Source organism: Gigantopelta aegis, chromosome 8 (assembly GCF_016097555.1).
Source record: "Gigantopelta aegis isolate Gae_Host chromosome 8, Gae_host_genome, whole genome shotgun sequence".
In the NCBI taxonomy this organism is placed as follows: Eukaryota; Metazoa; Mollusca; class Gastropoda; order Neomphalida; family Peltospiridae; genus Gigantopelta; species Gigantopelta aegis.
The window spans coordinates 7,929,325-7,952,376 of NC_054706.1; the positions used below are offsets into that span (position 1 = coordinate 7,929,325).

The window sequence follows — 23,052 nt, forward strand, 5'->3', positions numbered from 1 at the left end:
TTTTCCTCCGCCCGAGCCGGCGCTCCGGCTTGCCACGGGCTGCGCAGACGTGGCCGACCGTTCAATATGAAATTGCAGATCGTTTTGACGGCATAAAGTGCGGCATAACGATTTGCCGTCGTTATCGGGAAGCTGTTATGGTGCCCGCTAGACTAATGCACAAGTCATCGACCGGTTCTCCAGTCGGCTCGGCGAAACGTGAAGTAGTCGCACCGTTTGTATGCGCTCTCCTTCTTTTGTTGATCTTCGCGCTCCGCCGCCAGTTCCGAGACTATTAATAGTTTTACACACAGCGGGCACAGTTTTAGAACCAATAATCGTATACAGTAAATAACTAACAGTAGATCGTGTGTGGTGCCGTTATCTCTCTGTCTGTCTCTCTCTCGCTCTGTCTGTCTGTCTCTCTCTGTCTGTCTGTCTGTCTGTCTGTCTGTCTCTCTCTCTCTCTCTCTCTCTCTCTCTCTCTCTCTCTCTCTCTCTCTCTCTCTCTCTCTCTCTCTCTCTATCATTGTGCATTTTTTTCTTTGTTTTACACTTTGATTGCCCAAACTGTGTTTCACAAATTAATTCTACATTCGTATTAAAGATGCCTTGTTGCTAATGAAAACAATGCAGCGGGTTTTCTGTGAAGACTATGTCAGAATTACCAAACTGTTAATCAATGTGCTCTAGTGGTACCGTAGTCTTAGAGGAAAACTACCTTTGTTTCTGTTTGGATGTAAATTTCAAAATTGTCCGCTTAATTTTCTACTGTCCCGGGACAAGACCCTGGCTATCCAGAGACAGGCCCCGGGACGGACATGCTCGAAACTCTAGTGGTATATGAACATGTAAAAATTATTCGCACTTGCACTCCGTTTGCAGCAAGGGATGTTTTATATTGACATTTTACCACAGGTAGAACATAACATACCACGACATTTGATATACTAGTCGTGGATCACTGGCTGGGGCATATTAAAATCCATTGAGAGAATGGGCCCACTGAATGGGTTCGATTCTGTGACTAAAGCGCTCTACTGCCACATGTAGATATCGCCGCGGAACACCTCTGGCTCAGATACATTCATTTGCACAATCTAATTAAAATTAGCTCCACTATTACACGTGGATCTAACACCAGCCAGTTGGAGCTCATGACCACCAATCAAAACCTTACTTGCAGAATCATGCCAGTGATTTAAAACTAACAACACTGCGTAGTCCCCAATGTCCAGGTAACATTTCGTCTGTAAATAATAATTTAAATATTGACCAATCACACTTCGCCTTTTATAACGTTATTTGGGAGCATACAAATTCTAAAAATATAGGGCGAGTCTATTTTAGTGGCCGCAGTACAGCGAACCATACCAATACGTACGGGGTGGGTTATCAGTCTTCAATTTTACATTAAAAATTATTTATTTATTTATAAAAAAACCTAACTAAATCAGTCTTCAGTCTTCAGTTTTACATTACAAATTATTTATTTTATAAAATAAAACATGTTTTAAGGCATTCGTAATTCACACGAATGTTTTCAAATTATTTTTAAATCACTGGCAGGATTCTGCAAGTAAGGTTTTGATTGGTGGACATGAGCTCCAACTGGCTGGTGTTAGATCCACATGTAATAGTGGAGCTAATTTTAATTAGATTGTCATTTGCATATGTTAAAAAAAAAATTCCTAATACATTGCGAAATTGTCAAGATATTAACTTTTATTAGACTATATCTACCCACCACTGTGCTGGTATATATTGTATATCTATAGTGTATAACTTAGCGTAGTGTGGATCGGGGGAAGGGGATGGGGTGTCGAATATGAACCTAGCGGACCATTTTGTATTAATTATCCCTAAATGAATAGACTAATACTGCACTGTAAAACATTGTGTTATCCTCAGCGGGGTGGAGGTGAAGTGGGGGAGGAGTTCGTCCGTCCAAACCAACCGAACACCCACCTCCCCCCCCCCCCCCCCCCCAACACCTTTGCCTAAGATGTCCCATCTCAGACAACGTAGTACGCGTGAGGTTCTGTCTGCGAGAAAGTGTTGGGACTGGGAAACTCTTTTTACGTGCCCCTATCCACAGAGGTTCAGGCACGCCCACCACGGATTTAGCCTCTGACTTCGCCAGTGACTAACTCCGGAGCAGGAGGGGGGGGGGGGTAAGTTTGAGGTGGGCGGAATTGGAATAAAGCCATTTAGTAAGGTCGACGCGAGCGCGGACCAAATAGCAGACACTTCGTAAACTTGAAGTACACCGAGTGGGAGCCGTGCTCTGATTGGCTGAATTTCGATTCCTCGGTGAAGCCTGTATTTTACCTAAGTCTACAAAGAGTAACTGCATCCAAAACATGTCCGGACTCTAAAATTTAACCAAAAATAGTTAAGACTGCTCAGCCAAAAGGTTTTTTAAGGTGATTTTGAGCAATTGATCGGGCGCCAAAATAAAATGCGTTAGACTACTTATAAAAAAATAAACATAAGAATTTTGAACTGCTTCCAAAACGTTTAAAGTCTAACTAGCCCAAAAAAGAGGTTGGTACTCACGGAGGTAAAGGTTGTTATCTAGGGGGTTCCGATGTAGTCTTGGATGTCAAGGTGCGGGAGGAGCTGCCGGTAATCGGAGTAGCGACTGCTAGCGACCTGGTGATTGGACGGTAGTGTGGACCCGCGACGGTTTTCAGGACACGATGTAATGTCGGGTTGTCCATCTCCTGTAGTAGCAGACCTTGATTGATTTCCCATTCCGGCGGATGGTTACGCACACTGCGTTCTGTCCCTCCCGCATCTTGAGCCGGTGCACCGCGAATTCCCCCTCGTTAAGTCCGTCGGGTAGTGGTTGATAAGCCTGCTCCTTAGGTCGGCTAATCAAATGGCGTACATCGGAGAGGTTCGTCTTCACCAGCTGCTGGTAACGCTGTTGGAGACGGCCGGCCTGCAGTGACCCACCATCCCTCTGGTTCTGTCCTCGGCTGCGGCGGTTTGGAGGGGCGAGTTGGCTTGGGTGGTGTTGAGCTCGGGGGAGTGTTCGCCTTCCTCCTCTTCACAACTGGCTCCTTCCGGGCCTGCGCCTCAACGGGTGTCGTCGGTGGAGTCGGCGATACGTCCGGAGGCGCTTGAGTAGGGCTAGGTGTCGGAGGCCGATTGGACGGGGTGACACAGATGGCTGCGTCAGGCTCGTCCAATTCGTCGTCTTCCAGTGGGACGGTAGCCGAGACAGCCGGGGCCGGAACCTCTTCCATCTGGGTCGTCTTCTGGTGAGCGGTGTTCGGCGGTCTAACAGAAGGAGTCGCCGCCGGCGGTTTAGCCACCGGTTTTGACCCCCCCCCCCCCCTGCGCCGCCGCTGGCACACGTCTCCTCTTCCTCCACCTTCCTTTCTTCTCAATCCGGTCTCCGAAAGTGTTGGTAAAAGACACCTTGCTGCTAATGGAAAAACCATTAACGTGTGTGAGGCGAGTGGGTTTCCTCCACACACTGACAGATTAGAAAGCACAATTACCACAGTTTGGCGCGTCATGGGTGATGATTAAAACAAGGCAGGGCGACCCGACTATCTACGTTAGTTTATATTACCGTCCTACGTTGGCGTATGTTCACGTCCTACGTTGTTAAGTTGGCATTTGAAGTTTTAATGTAAACATGTTTTATTCAAGACGTGTCTGCGGTCACAATATATCAATACTGAGAGAGAGAGAGAGAGAGAGAGAGAGAGAGAGAGAGAGAGAGAGAGAGAGAGGAGAGAGAGAGAGAGAGAGAGAGAGGGAGGGGGGAGAGAGAGGGGGAGACAGAGACAGAGAGAGACAGCGAGACAGAGAGAGAGAGAGAGGGGTGGGGGACGAGGACTATAGCGTACACTGAACCTAGTTGGGGCGGAACGTAGCTCAGTGGTAAACCGCTCGCTTGATGTGCGGTTGGTCTGGGATCGATCCCCGTCGGTGGGCCCACTGAGCTATTTCTCGTTCCAGCCAGTGCACCACGACTGGTATATCAAAGGCCGTGGTATGTATCCCTGTCTGTGGGATGGTGCATATAAAAGATCCCTTGCTGCTAATCGAAGAGTAGCCCATGAAGTGGCGACAGCGGGTTTCCTCTCAATAACGATATGTCTGACGTCATATAACCGTAAATAAAATGTGTTGAGTGTGTCGTTATATAAAATATTTCTTTCTTTCTGAACCTAGTTAGTAACCAGTGTAAAATGGTTTCGGGTATTAAAGACTATTTTGTTAATATATCGTTAAATTACGCATTACTTAGACCTTGTTTAAATCATAAAGAGAGAGAGAGAGAGAGAGAGAGAGAGAGAGAGAGAGAGAGAGAGAGAGAGAGAGAGAGAGAGAGAGAGAGAGAGAGAGAGAGAAACTAGCGAGAGAGAGAGAGAGAGAGAGAGAGAGAGAGAGAGAGAGAGAGAGAGAGAGACAGACATAGCGAGACAGAGAGAGAGACATAGTGAGACAGAGAGAGAGAGAGAGAGGCAGACAGACAGAAAGACATACACCAGAAAGACATACACATACGCATACGCGTACAAATACATGTACACATAAACAAACACATATATATTTTCATTTCAGATTTTACAATTTTTACTCCTTTTTTTTCTCTCTCTCTCTCTCTCTTTTTTTTTTTTTTTTTCTTTTCTCTCTTTTTTGCGAGACAAAATTTCAGAAGCCACGACATAGTGTCGTAAACATAATAGCACATATGGTTGAAACGGTTACATTTTTTTTAGCACAACTGTGGTCTCCGGTTAAATTTCGTGTCAGAACGATTGCATGGTCTGCATCTATAGCGCTACGTTATAGCTTTTTCTTTCACTTCGACGCCATTTGATAATAGTTGGAAGCGATTTTTTAAAGGAAAAGATGCTTAACATTACGTAAATGAGTTTTACAGGCGTGCGAGTTTGAGATCGTAAACGAGTTATTAAAGCTAAAGAGAATTTCACAGAATCTTATGTTTCACCGAACGCAAATAAATAGCGTTTGTTATTCCGTTTGTGTAAGCGTTCCCGGCTCGGCTCATTTTCTAGCCAACATGTGGTGTAGTGCGGCGGGCTGGGGTCGGAGTTTAAACAAGACAAAGCGAATTAAAGTACATCATTGCTGCGTTCAGAACACACGCTTTCGGTAGGCACCCGTTAGCGGTTTGACTGGTTCTCGTCCTATCACATTATTTAAATATTAAGCGCCGCAAAAACCAGTCTCGCTAGCGTTTCATTAAGGATTTGACTGGTTCCCGTCTTGTCACATTACTTAACATTAAGTGTAAAAAAAGGCCCCCCCCCCCCCCCCAAAACCAAAGCCAGGTTTAGCTAGCGATTTATTACGTCATTCAGCGCTACGTTCAGTACATAAGGTTTTTGCAAGCGCCCGCTAACGTTTTAACTGGTAGCACTCCTGTGGTATTACTTTAAAATTAAGCGCAACCCCCTCCCCCCCCCCCCCCCCCCAACAACAGTCTAGCAAGTATTTAATTGCACCCCCAGAACGCTGCGTTCAGTACACAGGTTTTCCGCGAGCACCCGCTATGAATTTCACTGTTCCTGTTTTGCAGGGATGTCAACAGGAAATTGAAAAAAGTTTGAAGTCGATCAAAGCGAGAAAAATAATTCGAGTAGCAGCGAGAGAAGAAATCCGTAATAATCCAGCTAGGGGTCCAGGGGGAGGGGGGGGGGGGGGGCGCTGTAAGCCCCCCGGGAATTTTTTTTTTTTAAATAAGTGCTCCCTGAGTGACACTGAGCCACCTGCTGTGGTATAATTAGAGCAATACAGCGATACCGATAGAAAGGGTCTCCACCCCCAATTTTTAAACCGGATTTGCACTGATCTCAATAATTATCCAAGTGACCACAAAAAAGTCGGAAATCCGCGAATCCGCGGAAGATTGACATACCTGGTTTAATTATATTACTTTAACATTAAGCCAAAAAAAACCAAAAACATTCTAGCTAGCAGTTCATTACGTTCAGTTGTTTGCTAGCACCTGCTAATGATTTGACTGATTCCCGTCCAGTCATAATACTTTAACATTAAGCGTAAAAACCAGTCTGGCCAGCGTTTCATTACGTTTAGTAAGGTATATATTTGTTGTTAGCACCCGCTAATAATTTCATTGGTTAACGTCCTGTCGTATTAACATTAAGCGCCAAAATCAATCTGATTAGAGTTTCATTACGTCAAGGAGCGCTGCGTTCAGTAAATAGGTTATCCGCAAGCACACGCTAAAATAGTAAGGATTTGACTGGTTCACCGTCCTGTCATCTTACTTTAACATTAGGCGCCAAAACCAGTATAGGAGAAGCCATGTGTTTAGGGAAGTGACGTCACGTATCAGCATGCGCGCGCATCTGGTAGGCAGAAGTCTATCATAATGGCCATTAGTAACAAAGCGAACTAGCGTAGCGTGAATAGCAAAGAATGGCCAACACGTGCTTAAATTACCGCTTGTAGCACGGGAACGCTATTCTACATAGCTCCTGTATGGAGGAGATACATGTACTCTTTCCACCCATAAAATTTGACGATTGACCGAGTTCAAAACTATAGCAAACTTCCTTTTTTTTTCTTTTTCTTTTCACCTGAATAAATATTTTTAGTCCATGTATTTTTAAAGCGTCTGGTCCATATTTCAAGTAAAGCATTACAAACGAGCGCGCGCACACACAAATAAAACTAATAAAATAAAACGAGTAGCCTATATTTTTTATTTAAAACTGTTTAAAAGAAATAATTGGCCTACACTTTGTTAAAGGAAATTATTTCTTTAAACAATTTTAAATAACCCATATATATATATATATATATATATATATATATATATATATGCATATATGTATATATATATACATATACATATATATGTACATATAGATACATATATATGTACATATAGATACACATACATATATATATATATATATATATATATATATATATATATATATATGAACATTTGTTACAAATGAACAACCAGTAGACAGTATATAGACAGTAGTTATATATATATATATAACACATCAGACTTGTCTACTGGTTCATTTGTAAGGCTTTTCATGAACAATAAATTTAAGCAAGTATCTTATTAGAAAACTTTACAAAAACTTTTAAAACTATTAATTTTATCAAGTCCTTTTTTATTCCTTAAACTTGTTGATATCGGATACATATTAACACATTGTATTAAAATGGAGGAACCTAAATTTAGTTTCCATACATGTTCCATGACCACACATACATTTCTCCCTCTAGCTACAGCGTCCCTTTTTAAATATTAGTACAGAACTTAGCCTTTTAAAACCGGATACATCTCAAATTTAATTTACTTGGTCCCTCACCTTTGTGCTTTACATCTTCAGAACATTTTGTAGCATTATTTTTTTATATATATATATACATAAAAATTGCCATTAATATTTTAATCGCCTAATCCCATGCAGGCCAGGACATAGTTTAATACGCAGTCGATCTAGGATTGATTCCTGTTGGTGGTCCTATAGGGCTATTTCTCATTCCAGCCAGTGCTCTACAACTGGTGTAACAAAGGCTACACTATTTATTATCCTGTCTGTGGGCTGATGCATATAAAAGATCCCTTATTGTTAATCGGAAAGAGTAATCCATTGTGTGACAGCAGCAGGTTTCCTCCCTAATATTATCTGTGTGATCCCTAAACATGTCGGACTCTATATATCCGTAATTAAAATGACTTGATTGCATTGTTAAATAAAAAAAAAGATTCCTTCCTTTCAAATCTAAAACAGTGTCAGTTACCTTTGACAAGAGGCACAGTTTCAAAGGCTATCACTTTCAACCTGATTAATAAACCAGTTAAAACAACAAATTACTGTAAATGGTAACAATACAATGTTTAAATGTAAGACACACATTAACACAATGCAAATATCATTTGATCATTGGTTTATAATGATAATAGAAAAAGAAAATAATAAATATGTGTTGTCTATTGTTTCTCGATATAATTTTATTGATTTTGTAAAGTCTGTTTTTATTAGAAAATAGAGATCCTGGTAAAAAAAGATTAAATCCAAGTGTTATCAATGTCATCATCACATACTGGATAGCCCCAATAATATTGCACATGGTAGTTTGGAAAGTCAGTGAAAAAGGTTCTGGTATTCTTCTTATGCACAGAAACATGAGATACTGTAGAAAAGAATCGCTGAATCCAATACCAGTGTTCTCCTTAGCATCCCTTAATTCACCCTAAAACTTAAACGCCCTTAATTCATCGTGAAAGGCCCATTTTTCATCCAAGAGTTGCCGGTTCTCTTTTGTCCACAAACAGGGATCACTGATACCTAGAAAAAAATAAGAAAGTTGGTAAATTTCTATGATATATAAGTATGAAAGTTTTATATTGTGAATATTGAATATTATGGAAATATTTGAATACACATAAATGTATTTGTGAAGACATATTGACATCTGTCACTGATGACAATAATACTTGTAAATACAATCAGCTCCCCTTTTCTTTCTTTATTTGCTGCAAACAAATTCAGATAACTTATATAATAAATGCATGTAACATAATTTATGTTTTTAATAAAATATGGTGGCTATCACCAACTTGTGGATCAATATCCAGTTTTATTATTAGTATTTACTTATTTTTTTAATCCCAAACAAATGATTTAATACATTTGATATCCCACCCTGAAATGTTTATACCTTTTATTTTATTATTAAAAAATCAACTTACACATTACAAATACACCTGTGGATCACTTCTTCAATACAAAAAGTAAAACATTATAATTAACATATAATATAATTAAAAATGGAAATATTTCAGAACCATTTTCATATGAAACAATATATATATGCTTGATTGTACACACACACACACACACACACCCTGTTATTTAATTAAAAATATAAATACTCCAGCCACCTACATATTTTATGGCATAATACAATATAAAATATATTCAGATTTTTGTTTTACCCACTATAATGGATCTGTCAATACAAACAAAAAGTTACATAAAACGTTGTTTGTCGATTGACTGGGTAGGCCTACTGTTCACAGGGCATCTTTGTTTCCATGTCAGTTTGGTGGGGGCTTTTATTTTTATTTTTTATTTTTTTATTATCTTTTCAATTTTCATTTCAATAAATACTGACGTGTATTAGTATTACGAATGAATAACATACAACAAACCTTGTATAAAATGACGATCTCCGTTGTGGGATGGGCAAAGTTGATTGTTGTCAGCTTTAACTGTTCAACGTTTCGCTTCCACTGTATTTGATGAAACTAATTTCATAATCCTTACTACAGTGACTTGTGCATCTAACAACAACGTATGAAATTACCATGACAAAATACCATTCATCAAAACTAGTCTACACTGATTTAATTGACGGAAAAACATTCGATTGTTCATTACTACTAATGCCAGTATTGTCAACTGGTTTCTTGCCTACCAGCGCTCGCGCGGTACCACGTGATCAAAACATGTGACGTCACCGTGGCTTCTCCTATACCTAGCGTTTCATTAGGTCCCGAAGCTCTACGTTCAGTACGCAGGTACTTAAGGATTTGACTGGTTCCCATCTTGTCATATTACTTTAACATTAAATGCTAAAACCAGTCTAGCTAGAAATTAATTACGTCATGGAGCGTTAAGTCCCCGCTAACGATTTGACTGTAGATATCATGTCATATTTAATTGCTTTAACAATAAGCTAGCGCTATGTTACATCGGGGAGCGTTTACAACTGAACGCAGCCCAGTATCGTAATAAGAAAGGCGTTTCGCGTGTTAGTCATGTGGGCAATGCGAATCGCCAGAGTGTGCTTCCTGCTTCGTCCAGAAATAATAAGACTGATATTTGTGATTGATACGATAACCAGCGGCGGTAAACAGACTGGTGATAGGAGAACGTTATCACATTACACGTGGTATGATGGGCGGGGCGGGACTCGGTGGTACAGCGCTCGTCTGAAGTACGACGGGTCGGAGGATCGATAACCAGCGGCGGTAAACAGACTGGTGATAGGAGAACGTTATCACATTACACGTGGTATGATGGGCGGGGCGGGACTCGGTGGTACAGCGCTCGTCTGAAGTACGACGGGTCGGAGGATCGATAATCAGCGGCGGTAAACAGACTGGTGATAGGAGAACGTTATCACATTACACGTGGTATGATGGGCGGGGCGGGACTCGGTGGTACAGCGCTCGTCTGAAGTACGACGGGTCGGAGGATCGATAACCAGCGGCGGTAAACAGACTGGTGATAGGAGAACGTTATCACATTACACGTGGTATGATGGGCGGGGCGGGACTCGGTGGTACAGCGCTCGTCTGAGGTACGACGGGTCGGAGGATCCATAACCAGCGGCGGTAAACAGACTGGTGATATGAGAACGTTATCACATTACACGTGGTATGATCCAGCGACTACTGCAGTAACAACAGAGAGACGAACTAGAAAGTTAGAAACAGTAACAGGAGGAGTACAAAACGATACTGCTCCCCTCCACGTCTGACGATTTTATGTATCCTCAACTCACCAGTTAGAAGACAGTTATGACATATATATATATATATATATATATATATATATATATATATATATATATATATATATATATATATATGATATACATGTATAGATAGATAGATAGATAGATAGATAGATAGATGGATGGATGGATGGATGGATGGATCGATGAATGGATCGATAGATAGATATAGAAAGAAACCTTCACTTCCCCAAACACCGATATATTTCCACGCTTATGAATATATAAATGTAAAGTGCCCTCTGTGCACGTGTCTGGTAAAATACTTGATGCGGGGGTGGTAGTGGCGGGATGAGTGGGGTGCCAAATCCTAAAGAGCGAACACTTACTAGTCTATTCATGGTTTCCATGGTTACGCAGATCATATTTGATGTTTTCGAAACGATCCTATGTGGAAAATGTTCAAATAATCTAACCACGGGCGCTATCGACATTAATAGTACAACATTTAAATGGCTTGCATTGTTGTCGGCCTGATCAAAGAACCATCCACATGGCCATAGTCACTCTTCAAGAGTTGACCACAAAACGAAAAACAGTTTGTCAAATGGCCGCGGCGTTCTTCTAACCAATCCCGCCTTTCATTGGATTATTCCACCAAGATAAAGGTCGCACCGGAACGAGTACTATTTTCTAAACGACAATAGTCTACTTTTCTGGGTCCTTGCTACGAAATAATAGATCTAACGTGAAATTTATCACGACCACCATTTTCGCCCTACTTGAAGGACGCGTTTTGTATCCCAGACGCAAAGCGGCCATAAATTTTGTTTTGCGTTATCTACGAACTTTCAATAGCACCGAGCGCGGTGAATGGTCCGCAATAGATTCGGCGAATAAAACATAGATCTTCCATGCACAAACAAAGGAGGGTTTTCGGCTGTGTACTCGCGGCAAAGGTTTCGAGTATTTACTGCAAAAATTGTTGAGGCTATTTCGAGTAAATCAGTTGAGTTGTGACGGGAAGGTGGTTAAAAACTATGTGTTTTATTGCGCTCTCTAACGCGCGGACGTGACCCGTGCTCGCCAACGAGGTCGTCCGATATCGTAGCGAGCTGTTTATTCTACACTGTAGGTGATCAGTGTTAGTAGAAATACAATAAATTAGGCCTAAAAGTGACGCAAAACACCAAGCCGTGGGAGCGGGGTTAACAACGATTGCAGTATGCCTAAGCGATAACTTTAATAACCTTCCTTTCTATGTTTTTTTTTTTTTTTAAAGTTGACAATGTCATGTCTGAACAATAAAGTGTTAAAGTCACTAACGCTAGTTTCCGAGATACGATACGATGGTTAGCGTGCAATGTATTTTTAGGTACTACGAATAGGACTACTGATGATTTAAACAAGAAAGGTCTAAGTGATGCGTAATTTAACGATACATATATATATATATTAAAGCCGCACGCCCTAGTTCCATCCAGCGAAAATAAATTATAATTTTGGTTAATCTACAAACCTGTAACACACTTAGATCACGTTTTTATAAAATGGAGTAAAAAAGCAGGTTTTATATCGATAAATACCATGGGAATCCCCATGTCCCAATTGCTTGAAATAATTTTGAAAGTTAGTATTCTGATGTCACCGGTAGATGTCGCTCGAAGCACAAAAATGCCTACGTCACGACAAATTTTACAGAGTGCGCACAGACTTGGGGTGCGTTCCTTTCACCTCTCCTGCACATGTTCGAACTGTTCTGTCCTGGACAGCGAAAGGAATGAGTTTGGAACAAGAAGTTACTTCACGAACATGGGTGCTTCTGTTTAGGAAGTGGCTGCTGCAGCAATCATGATACTTGAATGGGAATAAGACGACACTGACCATGTTGACTATACTACAGTGTTTGAAATAATAAGTTTTATATATTTTGTATTAACCGCAATTAGCCTACATTTGCTATTCGGAACCGGGTACTAGTGCCTAACCTATTGTTATTAGCAATTAGATGCACCGTTTATTATTGGTGGGTGGTGGGTGGTGGGTGGTGGGTGGTGGTGGTAATAGTAATAGTAGTAGTCGTCGTCGTCGTCAGGGGTGGAGAGGCACTTCCCCTCCCCAGGACGAAAATGTAAGATTTTTTTTTCCTACTCTATTTAAATAAAGGTAACAATATAGCTTGTGTCCCCCCCCCCCCCCCCAAGGTTGTAACCCCTCTCCAGATATCGTAAGACTTAGCAAAAGTATTGGTTTTAAGGGTTTGTAACGTTTTGTATTGAGATACTTACTTGTCTGAACTTTATTGTTAATGAAAATGTTCACAAACTGTGAAGAAAAATCTCACAAATGAACAAGCAAACGAAAACGAATCGGATGTTGATTGCGCGAACCGTGCACGAGAAAACAAACCGAACCAAAATGATAACGGTCACGTGGTATACCAACGACTGTGACACTGAAATGGGAATATCCCCTCTAAAAATAGATTAGACCTTGTCTGCTCAACGTTTTTTTCTAAGGAGCACGTGGCTTTTTAAGAATTACGAACAATGCATTTTGTGGTATTACAAACACCAGGATTACCAGGATTACCAAAAAACACTTCAGGTGAATGGAAATGTATATTCTAAATAATAAACGGTAAGTAAAGTGCAATTTTATTTGTGAAAAAATGGGTTTAATAGCGAAAAACAACGGCGTAATGGTTAACAACTAGTGCGTGTCCCTTTAACAAAATAGTCTTTAATACCCGAAACCACGTTACACTGGTTACTAACTAGATTCGGTGCCTTTAACAAACATGAACGCTACACTCCTCGTCCCCCTTCGCTCACCCTCTGTCTCTCTCTCTGTATGTCTGTCGCTCTGTCTGTCTGTCTCTCTGTATCTCTGTCTCTCTCTCTCTCTCTTGCTCTCTCTCTCTTTCTCTGTCTCTGTCTCTTTTGTTTCTCTCTCTCTTTCTCTGATTTAAACAAGGTCTAAGTGATACGTAATTTAACGATATATCAACAAAATATTTTTTAATACCCGAAACCATTTTACACTGGTTACCAACTAGGTTCAGTGCCTTTAACAAACATGAACGCTACAGTCCTCGTCCCCCTTCTGTCTCTCTCACCCCCCCCCCCCCCCATTTGTAAAAGTTTCAGCATATATAGTTTAACATTATTAAACTTACAATTCAGGGCCGTAGCTAGCGAGGGTGGGGCAAAATCCGGAAAAAATATAGAAACTTGAAGAAAATTATCTTCTCAACAGTTTAAGGAGTTTTAGAATATTAACTACTCAGTTGCCCCTCGCCCCCCAAACAAAAATCCTAGCTACGGCCCTGTAATTTACTTCCATTTTCTTACTTAGAATATGCATATCTCTATAACCAATGCATTTCTCGACATCGTAATTTGTTTGTAATGTCTCAATATAGATTGTGTTTAAAAATATGTTTACGGACGAATTTATTCTCTTCCAACGCTCAAACAAAATTAGAAATAATTCGGCCAAGGGTCATTCGAATTGTATTTAGCCGTATAATGCTCTATATTTAAAACATATTTAAGGTAAGATAAAAATTTAAAAAAAAGAGGAAAATGCAGGATGTGTGTTTGTTTTTTGGGGGGGAGGGGGCTAACAAACGAACGTCTTGCTAGGACTGAAAACTTAGAAATAATTCGAGGTGTTGTAAAACAAATCCCTTCCTACATACGCGAACGATACTGAGACAGAGGGCAAGTGGGGGGGGGGGGGGGGGGGGGGGGGGACCGTCCCCTAGTGCTGGAGAAAATCGTCAAATTCAGGCAAAATAAGCTAACCTGAGACCTTTTTACTATGTATTTCCATGATTCTGCTGGGAAATTAATAGTAATACTTGTAAAAATGCGTAGTGATTCGTTTGCAACCCTATATAGTTGTTTGACAGGAATGCTAATATGAATAAATGTTATCAAGATTCGGGCATTTTTTTATATATTCGAGCTAAAATCATCCTGCCCTCCTACCCCCACCCCATCCCCATGAGAAATTGGAGCCCATACGCCCATGGCGCTTTCTATGACGATTTTAACCACGAACACCAATACAATGAAGTTATTTGATAATTCATTTTTATTTACACGTTCAATAATTTATAAACATGAACACTTTCCACATCTACTACCAGTCGCATATTCATGCGTGAATACAAACATGACAAATCGTTTACAGAAATAGATGGTTGAATCAAAAATAAATATATATTTACAAAACATACTATGTCACAGAAAAATGTGATTGTTATTATGGCTTTGAAACATATAGACACAAATGAATATTAACTTTGTACGTAGTTTTGTTTCTTGCGACTTACAATAATGATCTGCAGCATGCGATTTTTATTGTTCAAACGTTCAAGATTATTCACAGCCAACAGGAAATGCAATGTGACTTTACAGTCCCTTAGACCATAAACACTATGTAAATTAAAATTTGAATGATTTCACAGAATATCTCATTCGTTCTATTCAAGACGTTACTACAAGTCGTATTTTGATAACGCACATTTAGTCTTCCTTTGCCGTAAAGGCACGTACACCACAAACGTCCACGATGACGGACACGTGTTCCTGGCCCTAGTGATCATGCTCATAAAATTTGAAAAACTAGTCTGTTTTCCTAGATTCTAGGTGTAAAAAGAAAGAAACTCAAACTGTGTGTCCAAAACTACAGTATTAGGTTTCCTAGATTCTTGGTGTAAAAAGAAAGAAACTCAAACTAAATTTTAGCTCGACTCTAGTCTTTAAAAAACATTTATTAGCACGCAGTTATCTAGCACTTAAAACTATATTTATAACAAACGTGGCTGTGTTTTTTTACCATCGCTGGCAAGACAAAAATAAATTAATGGAGCAGTCATTAAGATAAAAAAAACTCCCAACAATTATGCAAATTTGTGTATTAAGAATGTTAACTGTTCTTAAATATACTAATATACTTTTAATCTGTAAATTTATCTGGAACGTAATTTGTTAGAGGGCTTGACACCATAACTGACAATTGGTTATCTATAACATTCCAAGAAATTAACGTATCTCCAATGAAGAGAAATCATTATGCATGCATACTGGCCGCTATCTCATCTAGATGGCCACACAGTCGATATGTATCGATGGATACCTAGTGTCGATGGATACCCATTGTCGACGTATGTGTCATATTAACGTGCATGAGTTGCCCATGTATATCAGGGCGCGAGTTCAGGGAGACCATGTTTGTGTCATATTAACGTGCTTAACGTTCAGGGAGACCATGTTTGAGGGACGAATCCACCAGCTCAAAGTGAAGTTTCTTTTTTTTAAAATATATTTTCCTGAAGAACACGACTCGAACCTCGTAAAAACTACACTCCTCACAATCTAAACCACCAGCATATTTGTTTGCACACACACACACACCTGATAGCTTGATATCTACTGAGGGTGTATGTGTTGGAAATTCATATGTTTGCTGACTCAAATGTCTTCAGGAAAACGTTTGTACATAGTTAACGGAAAACACTTTCCATAACTGAAGCAGTATGCACCGAATTTCAGAACGTCCACAAAATCATCATAGTCAATGTTCGTGTAATCCGTACCAACTATATTCAAGTCTTCACAGAGTTTTGTGTCAAGAAACTAACAATGGACATTTTCCGGAAATAAATCTTCTAGCAATATTGTTAATTACAATGTTCTGGAAATCTGCACACGCCAATACGTAGGTGTTGAATACGTGTTATCCTCATGAATATTCACAAGCATTACTATTAGAGGTGGTCCAGGAAGTCCACAGCCGTTTAGAAACCTCCTCACGTCAAAATATAGGTACTGTCCTCATGAATATTCATGATCTTTGCTATATAGCTGGTCGAGAAAAAGAGTCTATTACAACTGCAATCCTTAAGACCCTCTTTAATATTCATACAGCTGGTCCAGGGACGAGTCCGCGACAACACTGAAAACCTCCCCAAGTCAATACATAGGTACTGTCCTCATAACTATTCATAAGCCTTGGTATACAGCTGGTCGAAGGAGGAGTCCAAAAGAATTATCTCAGACCCTTGAGATCCTCGTGAATATTCATACAGCCAGTCGAGGGAGGAGGTCACTAATAAACCTCCTCTTATTAATAAATAAGTTTTGTTCTCATGAAAATTCATGAGCGATGCTATACAACTGGTCCAGGGAGGAGTCCACGACAACTTTCACAGGTGAGCAGCTTGCCAGCTTCTTGTATCTTCTTGGCGACCGCCTCTGTCAGCAGTACGGCGGGTCCTAGCTTCATTCCCAGGTTTTTAATGAGATGATCCGTGGTAAGCAGAGGAAGAATTCTCCCGTCAACACGCTGCTCCATGAAATTCTGAAAAACCACAAAGATAAACCATATTGTAGAATCTGAATAACAAAACCATTGTCAGTAAACCATATTGTAGAATGTGAATAACAAAAACATGTCACTAACCATCATTCACCCTTGTCCCCACTGTGGCCTGTTCAGGAGGCCGAGCGTTCGCGAACAATTTGACTGGTACCATCGTCTTCTATCATATCACATTCATATCAGACTAGGCGCAAAAACCAGTATTGAGAACGACCATGAACGCTCGCCCTGCCGAAAATGCCTGAGGTGTTCTGCCATACTTGGTCAAAATATAATCACTAATTAGATCCGCAGTCTGAATGACAAACACATTCAAGGCCACATCTTGGGACGAGGCAGAATCCAAATAATATTTTGACAAGATCACTTAGTGTTGGGTGTTTATAAATATGCATACCTTGATAAATTTTAACATGCAGATTTTAATGCAAAATCTGCGTATCATTAATCACAAATGGAAGTAATGGTAGTGGCTACTCATTTATTAGTACACTGGTGAACGATTAAGAGTCAAGAATAAATATACATATATGTACTAGTGTTAATAAATAATACAAATTACATATACACCCAAGATACTACATATTATCTCCCTAAACAGCTCTTTAAATCCATGGGATGGGTAATGAGGATCAGCACCTCCTCCACAAAATTCCAAGTTAAATAACAATCGAGCTGTTTAGCAAATATCGTAAATTTATATCTTTTTAGTTCAATATCTTGGTTCGTTGGGTGTTTATAATGAGGACTGCCTATACACAATAATGCACTTCAGTGAACCTTAGAATTCCTATTTCTATAACTCACACCCTCCTCAAATCAATCCTGCATCTGCCCCTGGGATTCTTTTTTTATAAGACGATAAAATCTGTTCGACCTACCTCTGCGTATATTCCACATCCATCAAGTCGCGCCAGAAAGCGGCAGACGTCCTCCACCGACCAGAACCGGATGTCGTTTGGTCTGCTGTTTGTGCACGAGCAGAGCCTGCAGTATCCGGTCTTGGCGGCAAGCTCGCTCCATCGCGAAAATACCTGTGCGTCGCTGGTCTCACTACACAGGTACTTGTCCTCGCAGTACTTGCGCAGGTTGTACTCGTCGCCGTAGGACAGGCGAGAAGCCTCCGATACACTCGGTCCGAAAGCGTAGCTCTGAGACATGCCGTCCATCTGGAACGCTGGGGAGGAATATTCCGTGCACAGTCGTTTTTGAGGGGACTCTGACGTCTGTTCCGTTTCGTACTGCTTGCGCTTCAGTCCGTTCAGTGAGCACGGGTACACGGCTGCGCTGGGGTATGGAAGACAGCCGAGAGGTTTCAGAGGGTCGGTCAGCTGCATGGGGATGGCGTAGGGAAGTCTCGGTTGGTACATCTGGATCGAGGGTGCGAAACAAGGTGGACCAACATTTGGCATCATGCCAGGAGTGTTTTGATAAAGCATCTGGTCGCCAGGCAACAGTCCTGAGTGCGGGTAGAGAGCTGCTGGAGTGATGGGGTATTCTTGAAATCTGAGGGCATAAAGAGGATCGAACGCACCGATGTGGGGTGGTCTGGAAAAGAAACAAGCATTACATTATTTTATTTGAATTAAGACATTTCCTCGAAAGACATACTAGCTAATGGTGCTGAATGACTAGACCTTTGGGAACGTTACCTAAGACGAATTCGTATAAAATATCTTAAAATTAAGTTGGCACTGACTTCATTTATAAATGGATACGAAAATATAAACTTTTTATGGTAACAATTTATAATTTTTTCTTGACAAGTCATTGTAGTGTATCTCTGTTTATTCTGATAGAATCCTGTGTATTTGCTGTACTCAATACCATTTTCACTATCCAGTATAGTAACTATACACAATACAATTTTTTCTACTAACTAGTGATCAATATATATACATACATGTCTGTATTATAAGAATGTTATAACTTATATAATTAATAACTCTCATTTTGTATTAATAAATACCATACTACCACATCGTCTGTGATGACCATATCTTGAAAATATATAATATATGTCACGATAATGTTTTTACGTTTAACAATTTAAAGATATTTAATATATTTTAAAAACATCAAACATCAATTTAACTTACAACATTGGATGACCATGTCCTGAAGCCAGAAGTCGCATGTAATCACTGCACGCAGCGTCGGTGGCATCCTGTTGCATCATGGGAGGCACATCACTTCCTATTCGTGGCACGGCCATGTTGTCGGACATGGGAAGGGAAGGCCGATAGTCTTCACGCTTCCTCGTCGTCGCCGCCGTGTCCGGACTTCTCACGTGAGACGAGGATGATGATTTGTGATGAGCACTTGACGACGACGACGACGACGTTGACGACTGAACGTGCGAGTCTTTGTCCGTGGAATGTTTCTTGTCCGTCTGTTTATGCTTCGAGTGAGACGACCGACTGCCAGAGTCTTCATGCTTTATGTTCTTAACATCCAATTCAATAGGCTTGGTGGATAGTTTTACTTTAGTAGAGTCTGAACTTTCGCTCTTGGTCCCGCTATCAACTTTGGCACATGGTTTAGCACTTTGTCCTTTTTCTTTGCCACAGGTGTGTTTCAATTCCTTCTGGGAGTTGTCATCTTTGTGGTCCTTTCCTTGCTGACCATTTGACACATCCTTCAATGGGAGCTGCTCAGTCTTGACGGTCGATTTTGCTATAGTGATCTCACTGGTACGTTGACATTTGTCTGAAAACGAAAATATTTTCCAAATTCATATATGGGCATAAAACTGTTACATTTACATTTATCCTTGCTAAAATTTAATAAAATTAAATAAACAAATACCAGAGTTATCTATTACATTATTTATTAAGTATATTAAAATTATCTATTATTACTGTTAATATATGTCTTTCATGGATGTCTTCCTAGGACGTTTTGATGAAATAATTATACTTGTAAGATATCCCACTCAAACAGAAAACCCAGTTAATAACATCTTTAAAATGTCAATCAGTGATGTATAAATACTGACAATCTGATACCAGAGAAACACACAGCTGTATTAACGAGATTAACGAAACCTCTTCCTTTCTGGATTTGGACATATAAGTCTGATGCTTACCATTAGCACTGGGTGTTGGTTTAACTCGCTCGACTGATGGAACCATTGCTGGAGCTGCAAGTCGATCTCCTGACGGCGGTTTTGGCTGGTCTGGAGACCCTGGTACTACAGCTGTCTGTTGTTTTGTACTTGGTTCTGGAATACTGGGAACTCCATTACTCTTACACTGAACATCTTTCACACATTCAGGTTGAAGAGCCGGACACGGTTGGTTTACCACTTTAGATGCAGATGAAGATGGCGAGTCTTTTTCGATGTGACTTTTCCCTTGAACAGTAGGAGGTGCTAACGGTTGGGACTTGCATTCTGTTCCCACTGAAAGTTTTGTCTCTGTTGAAGGATCAGATTTCACTTCTGGAACGTGTTGTAAGGATGGTATCGATGTGTGTTGTGTTTCTGCTGTTGCTGCTGCTGCTGTTGTTGTTGTAGTTGTTGTCATCTTCTTATGTTCCGTAGATCCTGCTGCAGACTGCGTTTTCGAAGATTTGTGTTTTAACTTATCAGTATGTGAAGATGAATGTCTGTGCTTTGTTTGTTGACAACATCCGTCTTTCTTTGTTTCTACTGCTAATTCTGAAACAGGTTTTAAGTCTGAAAAACTGGTCTTTTCTGGGTGTACTGAATTAACTTTGAACGGAGCAGTATCGTTTTTACACATGGTGTTTGCCTTTAGCACTGGCACTCTGTCCTGTGTTTTCTCTCTGATCACCACGGGAAGGTGATCAGACTTGTCCGAGAGGCTGCTGGTCTTTTCCACTGGCCTCAAGTCCTGACAAACAGTAGATGCATTTCCATCGCTCATTGCACTGAAAGAATACAACAACAATACTTTAATATAAACATGCAGAATTGGTGAATAAGGTTATAATTAATAATACATTTTGCAAGGCTATTTTAATCTTTCCTCTTTCCTCTTTGTACCTATCCGATGCAGCATACCTCAATGATTTTTTTTTTTTTGCACTCAAGTCAACTACCGTACGTACATTGTGCTAAATATTGCGTGCAATGATGAATTCCATAAAGAAAGCCTTCATGAATGTGGTCATATTTGTGGTCACATGAGTTAACACAGAAGTGCCAATATAATTATATTGACGCCGTGTTAATAGCCTCGACTTTGGAGGACTGACTATATACACGGTGGAATACATGCGTCACAGATTGCAGTCGAGATGGACGCAGTTTATGCCCACATAAAAATGTTTATTAAACAGCCAACTATTGCACACGAGCGGATCTACAAAGGTCTTGAAACACCAGTTTGCTCAAAATCTAATTACAATTAGCTCCACTATTACATGTGGATCTAACAGCAGCCCGTTGGAGCCCATGTACAGTTGACCTTTTATTCGACCAATCAAAACCGTACGTGCAAAATCATGCCAGTGATTTAAAAAGAATTTGAAAACATTCGGGATTATGCCGAGGGTATTCGAAATGATTCGGGTCAATTACGAAGTATGTCAAAAACTAACTGCAATATAAAAAAATTATATAAAATTCGTTTTAAGACGAAAAAAAACGTGATGGTATAGCCATAAAATCTGTTTATACTAGTATACAATCCAGAGTTTATTACTGCACTTTTCCCCCTGTTTTTTTCAATGTTGAAATAGACTCTCGCCCGATATTTTTAAAATTTGCATGCTCCCGAATAACTCTATAACAGGCGAAGTGTAATTGGTCGATATTTAAATTGCTGTTTATAGATGAAATGTTACCTGGACATGGGAGTCCACGCAATGCTGTTAGATCTACTGGTATACCCAGTAGAGCTAATTTTAATCAGATTGGTTTGCTCACATCTTTCTCTTCAAAAATATATTTTTTAATTTTTCAAAACTATGACATTACGTTAATTGTTGATCTGCTCCTTAAAATCCAATGTCTTCGGATAATCCACCCCAACCCACCCCAACCCACCCCCGAAAGCCCTGCGAGCATTCAGTGTTCAGTAATTCATTACTGTAGATGTTAACACTGACTTTCAATCACCCGATAAAAATATTCACATCCGCCACTATTAGTAAACTAGTAGGATAGCCACTATTAGTAGACTAGTAGCACCGCCACTATTAGTAGACTAGTACTACATGCACCCTCGTAAGAGGTTACATTTAATTCTCCCTTAGATTTAACTCGGATCTGCACCTGGTCATCAGAACTGGATTTAATTATGGTGATGACACCGTGACATTTGTGTAATACTAACCGTCAGTATTTTTCTAACCGCTCTCCCCTAGGTCATACCCACCAAACTGTCAACAGACGATTGTATTCTGCCAGATTAACACCGCGATTAGTTCTCTGACAGCCGATACGCATTCAACAGCGCCAAGCGGAATGGAATGGAATGTGCTGTGTATGGCTGTATACTATACTAGTCACGGTTCTAATAGACCAAATCATTTCCTATTGCCGATAATGTTAACGTTTACTAATAAAACTGATATAAGCAGCGTATCAACACACCCAGGACGTACAGCAATAAAAAGTGTGGCACCTCACATCTAATCTACCAGCAAGAAAATGGGGGGTCACATACCATTTAAGAGATTAAATTAATGTTTCTAATAGCAACCGTCATTTTTGCTGAAAATTGCAGTTCCATTTTGGGGGGTACCCCGCATTAGTTTCAACTGTATAACAAATAAAAGTGTATTTATTTATTGTCAATGGATAATAGTATTTGCACAAATAATCAATGTCACATATTACTACCAATTACACCCACAGCTGCTTTTACTCCGTAAATATTTGACGATGCACATCGAACTTTGACACGCAACTCTCTTCTTTGGTACGGTACTATGCAACCTCAAGACTCAAACCATAGCGATGAATCCGTTAGCATACTGTGGAATCACCTTTGTTCGTGGTCGTCTAATTATTGTTGTGTAATTCGTGGAGTAACGCAGTCAACGAATTGAAGAATATAACGAAAATATAAATACGAATTTATGTTACAATCTATTTGATCCACGCATTTAAGTACACAACAAAATTGTCTTTCAGCATAACCATGAATTTTTTTTTCACAATATTCAAATCCCTATCTTTCTACACGACAGAGTCCAACC

The 23,052-nt window shown here is 40.1% G+C and overlaps 2 protein-coding genes across 2 annotated transcripts in view; both read right to left on the reverse strand.

The window, feature by feature from the left end:
* Nucleotides 1-164: 164 nt before the first annotated feature.
* LOC121378704 (extensin-like) lies at nt 165-3,233 on the reverse strand. The gene is made up of 2 exons (XM_041506989.1): nt 2,873-3,233; nt 165-271 (listed from the first exon to the last, which is right to left on the reverse strand). The coding sequence occupies exons 1-2, from the start codon at nt 3,231-3,233 to the stop codon at nt 165-167; spliced, it is 468 nt and encodes a 155-aa protein (XP_041362923.1).
* Nucleotides 3,234-14,571: 11,338 nt separating this feature from the next.
* Nucleotides 14,572-23,052, reverse strand: part of LOC121378533 — a 29,358-nt gene continuing 20,877 nt past the window's right edge. The window contains exons 3-6 of the mRNA XM_041506744.1: nt 19,970-20,775; nt 18,981-19,590; nt 17,763-18,429; nt 14,572-16,860 (exon numbers count right to left, since the gene is read on the reverse strand). Of these exons, the coding sequence (XP_041362678.1) occupies nt 16,669-16,860; nt 17,763-18,429; nt 18,981-19,590; nt 19,970-20,775 (2,275 nt within the window). The 3' untranslated portion in view covers nt 14,572-16,668. The remainder of the gene's footprint in view (nt 16,861-17,762; nt 18,430-18,980; nt 19,591-19,969; nt 20,776-23,052) is intronic.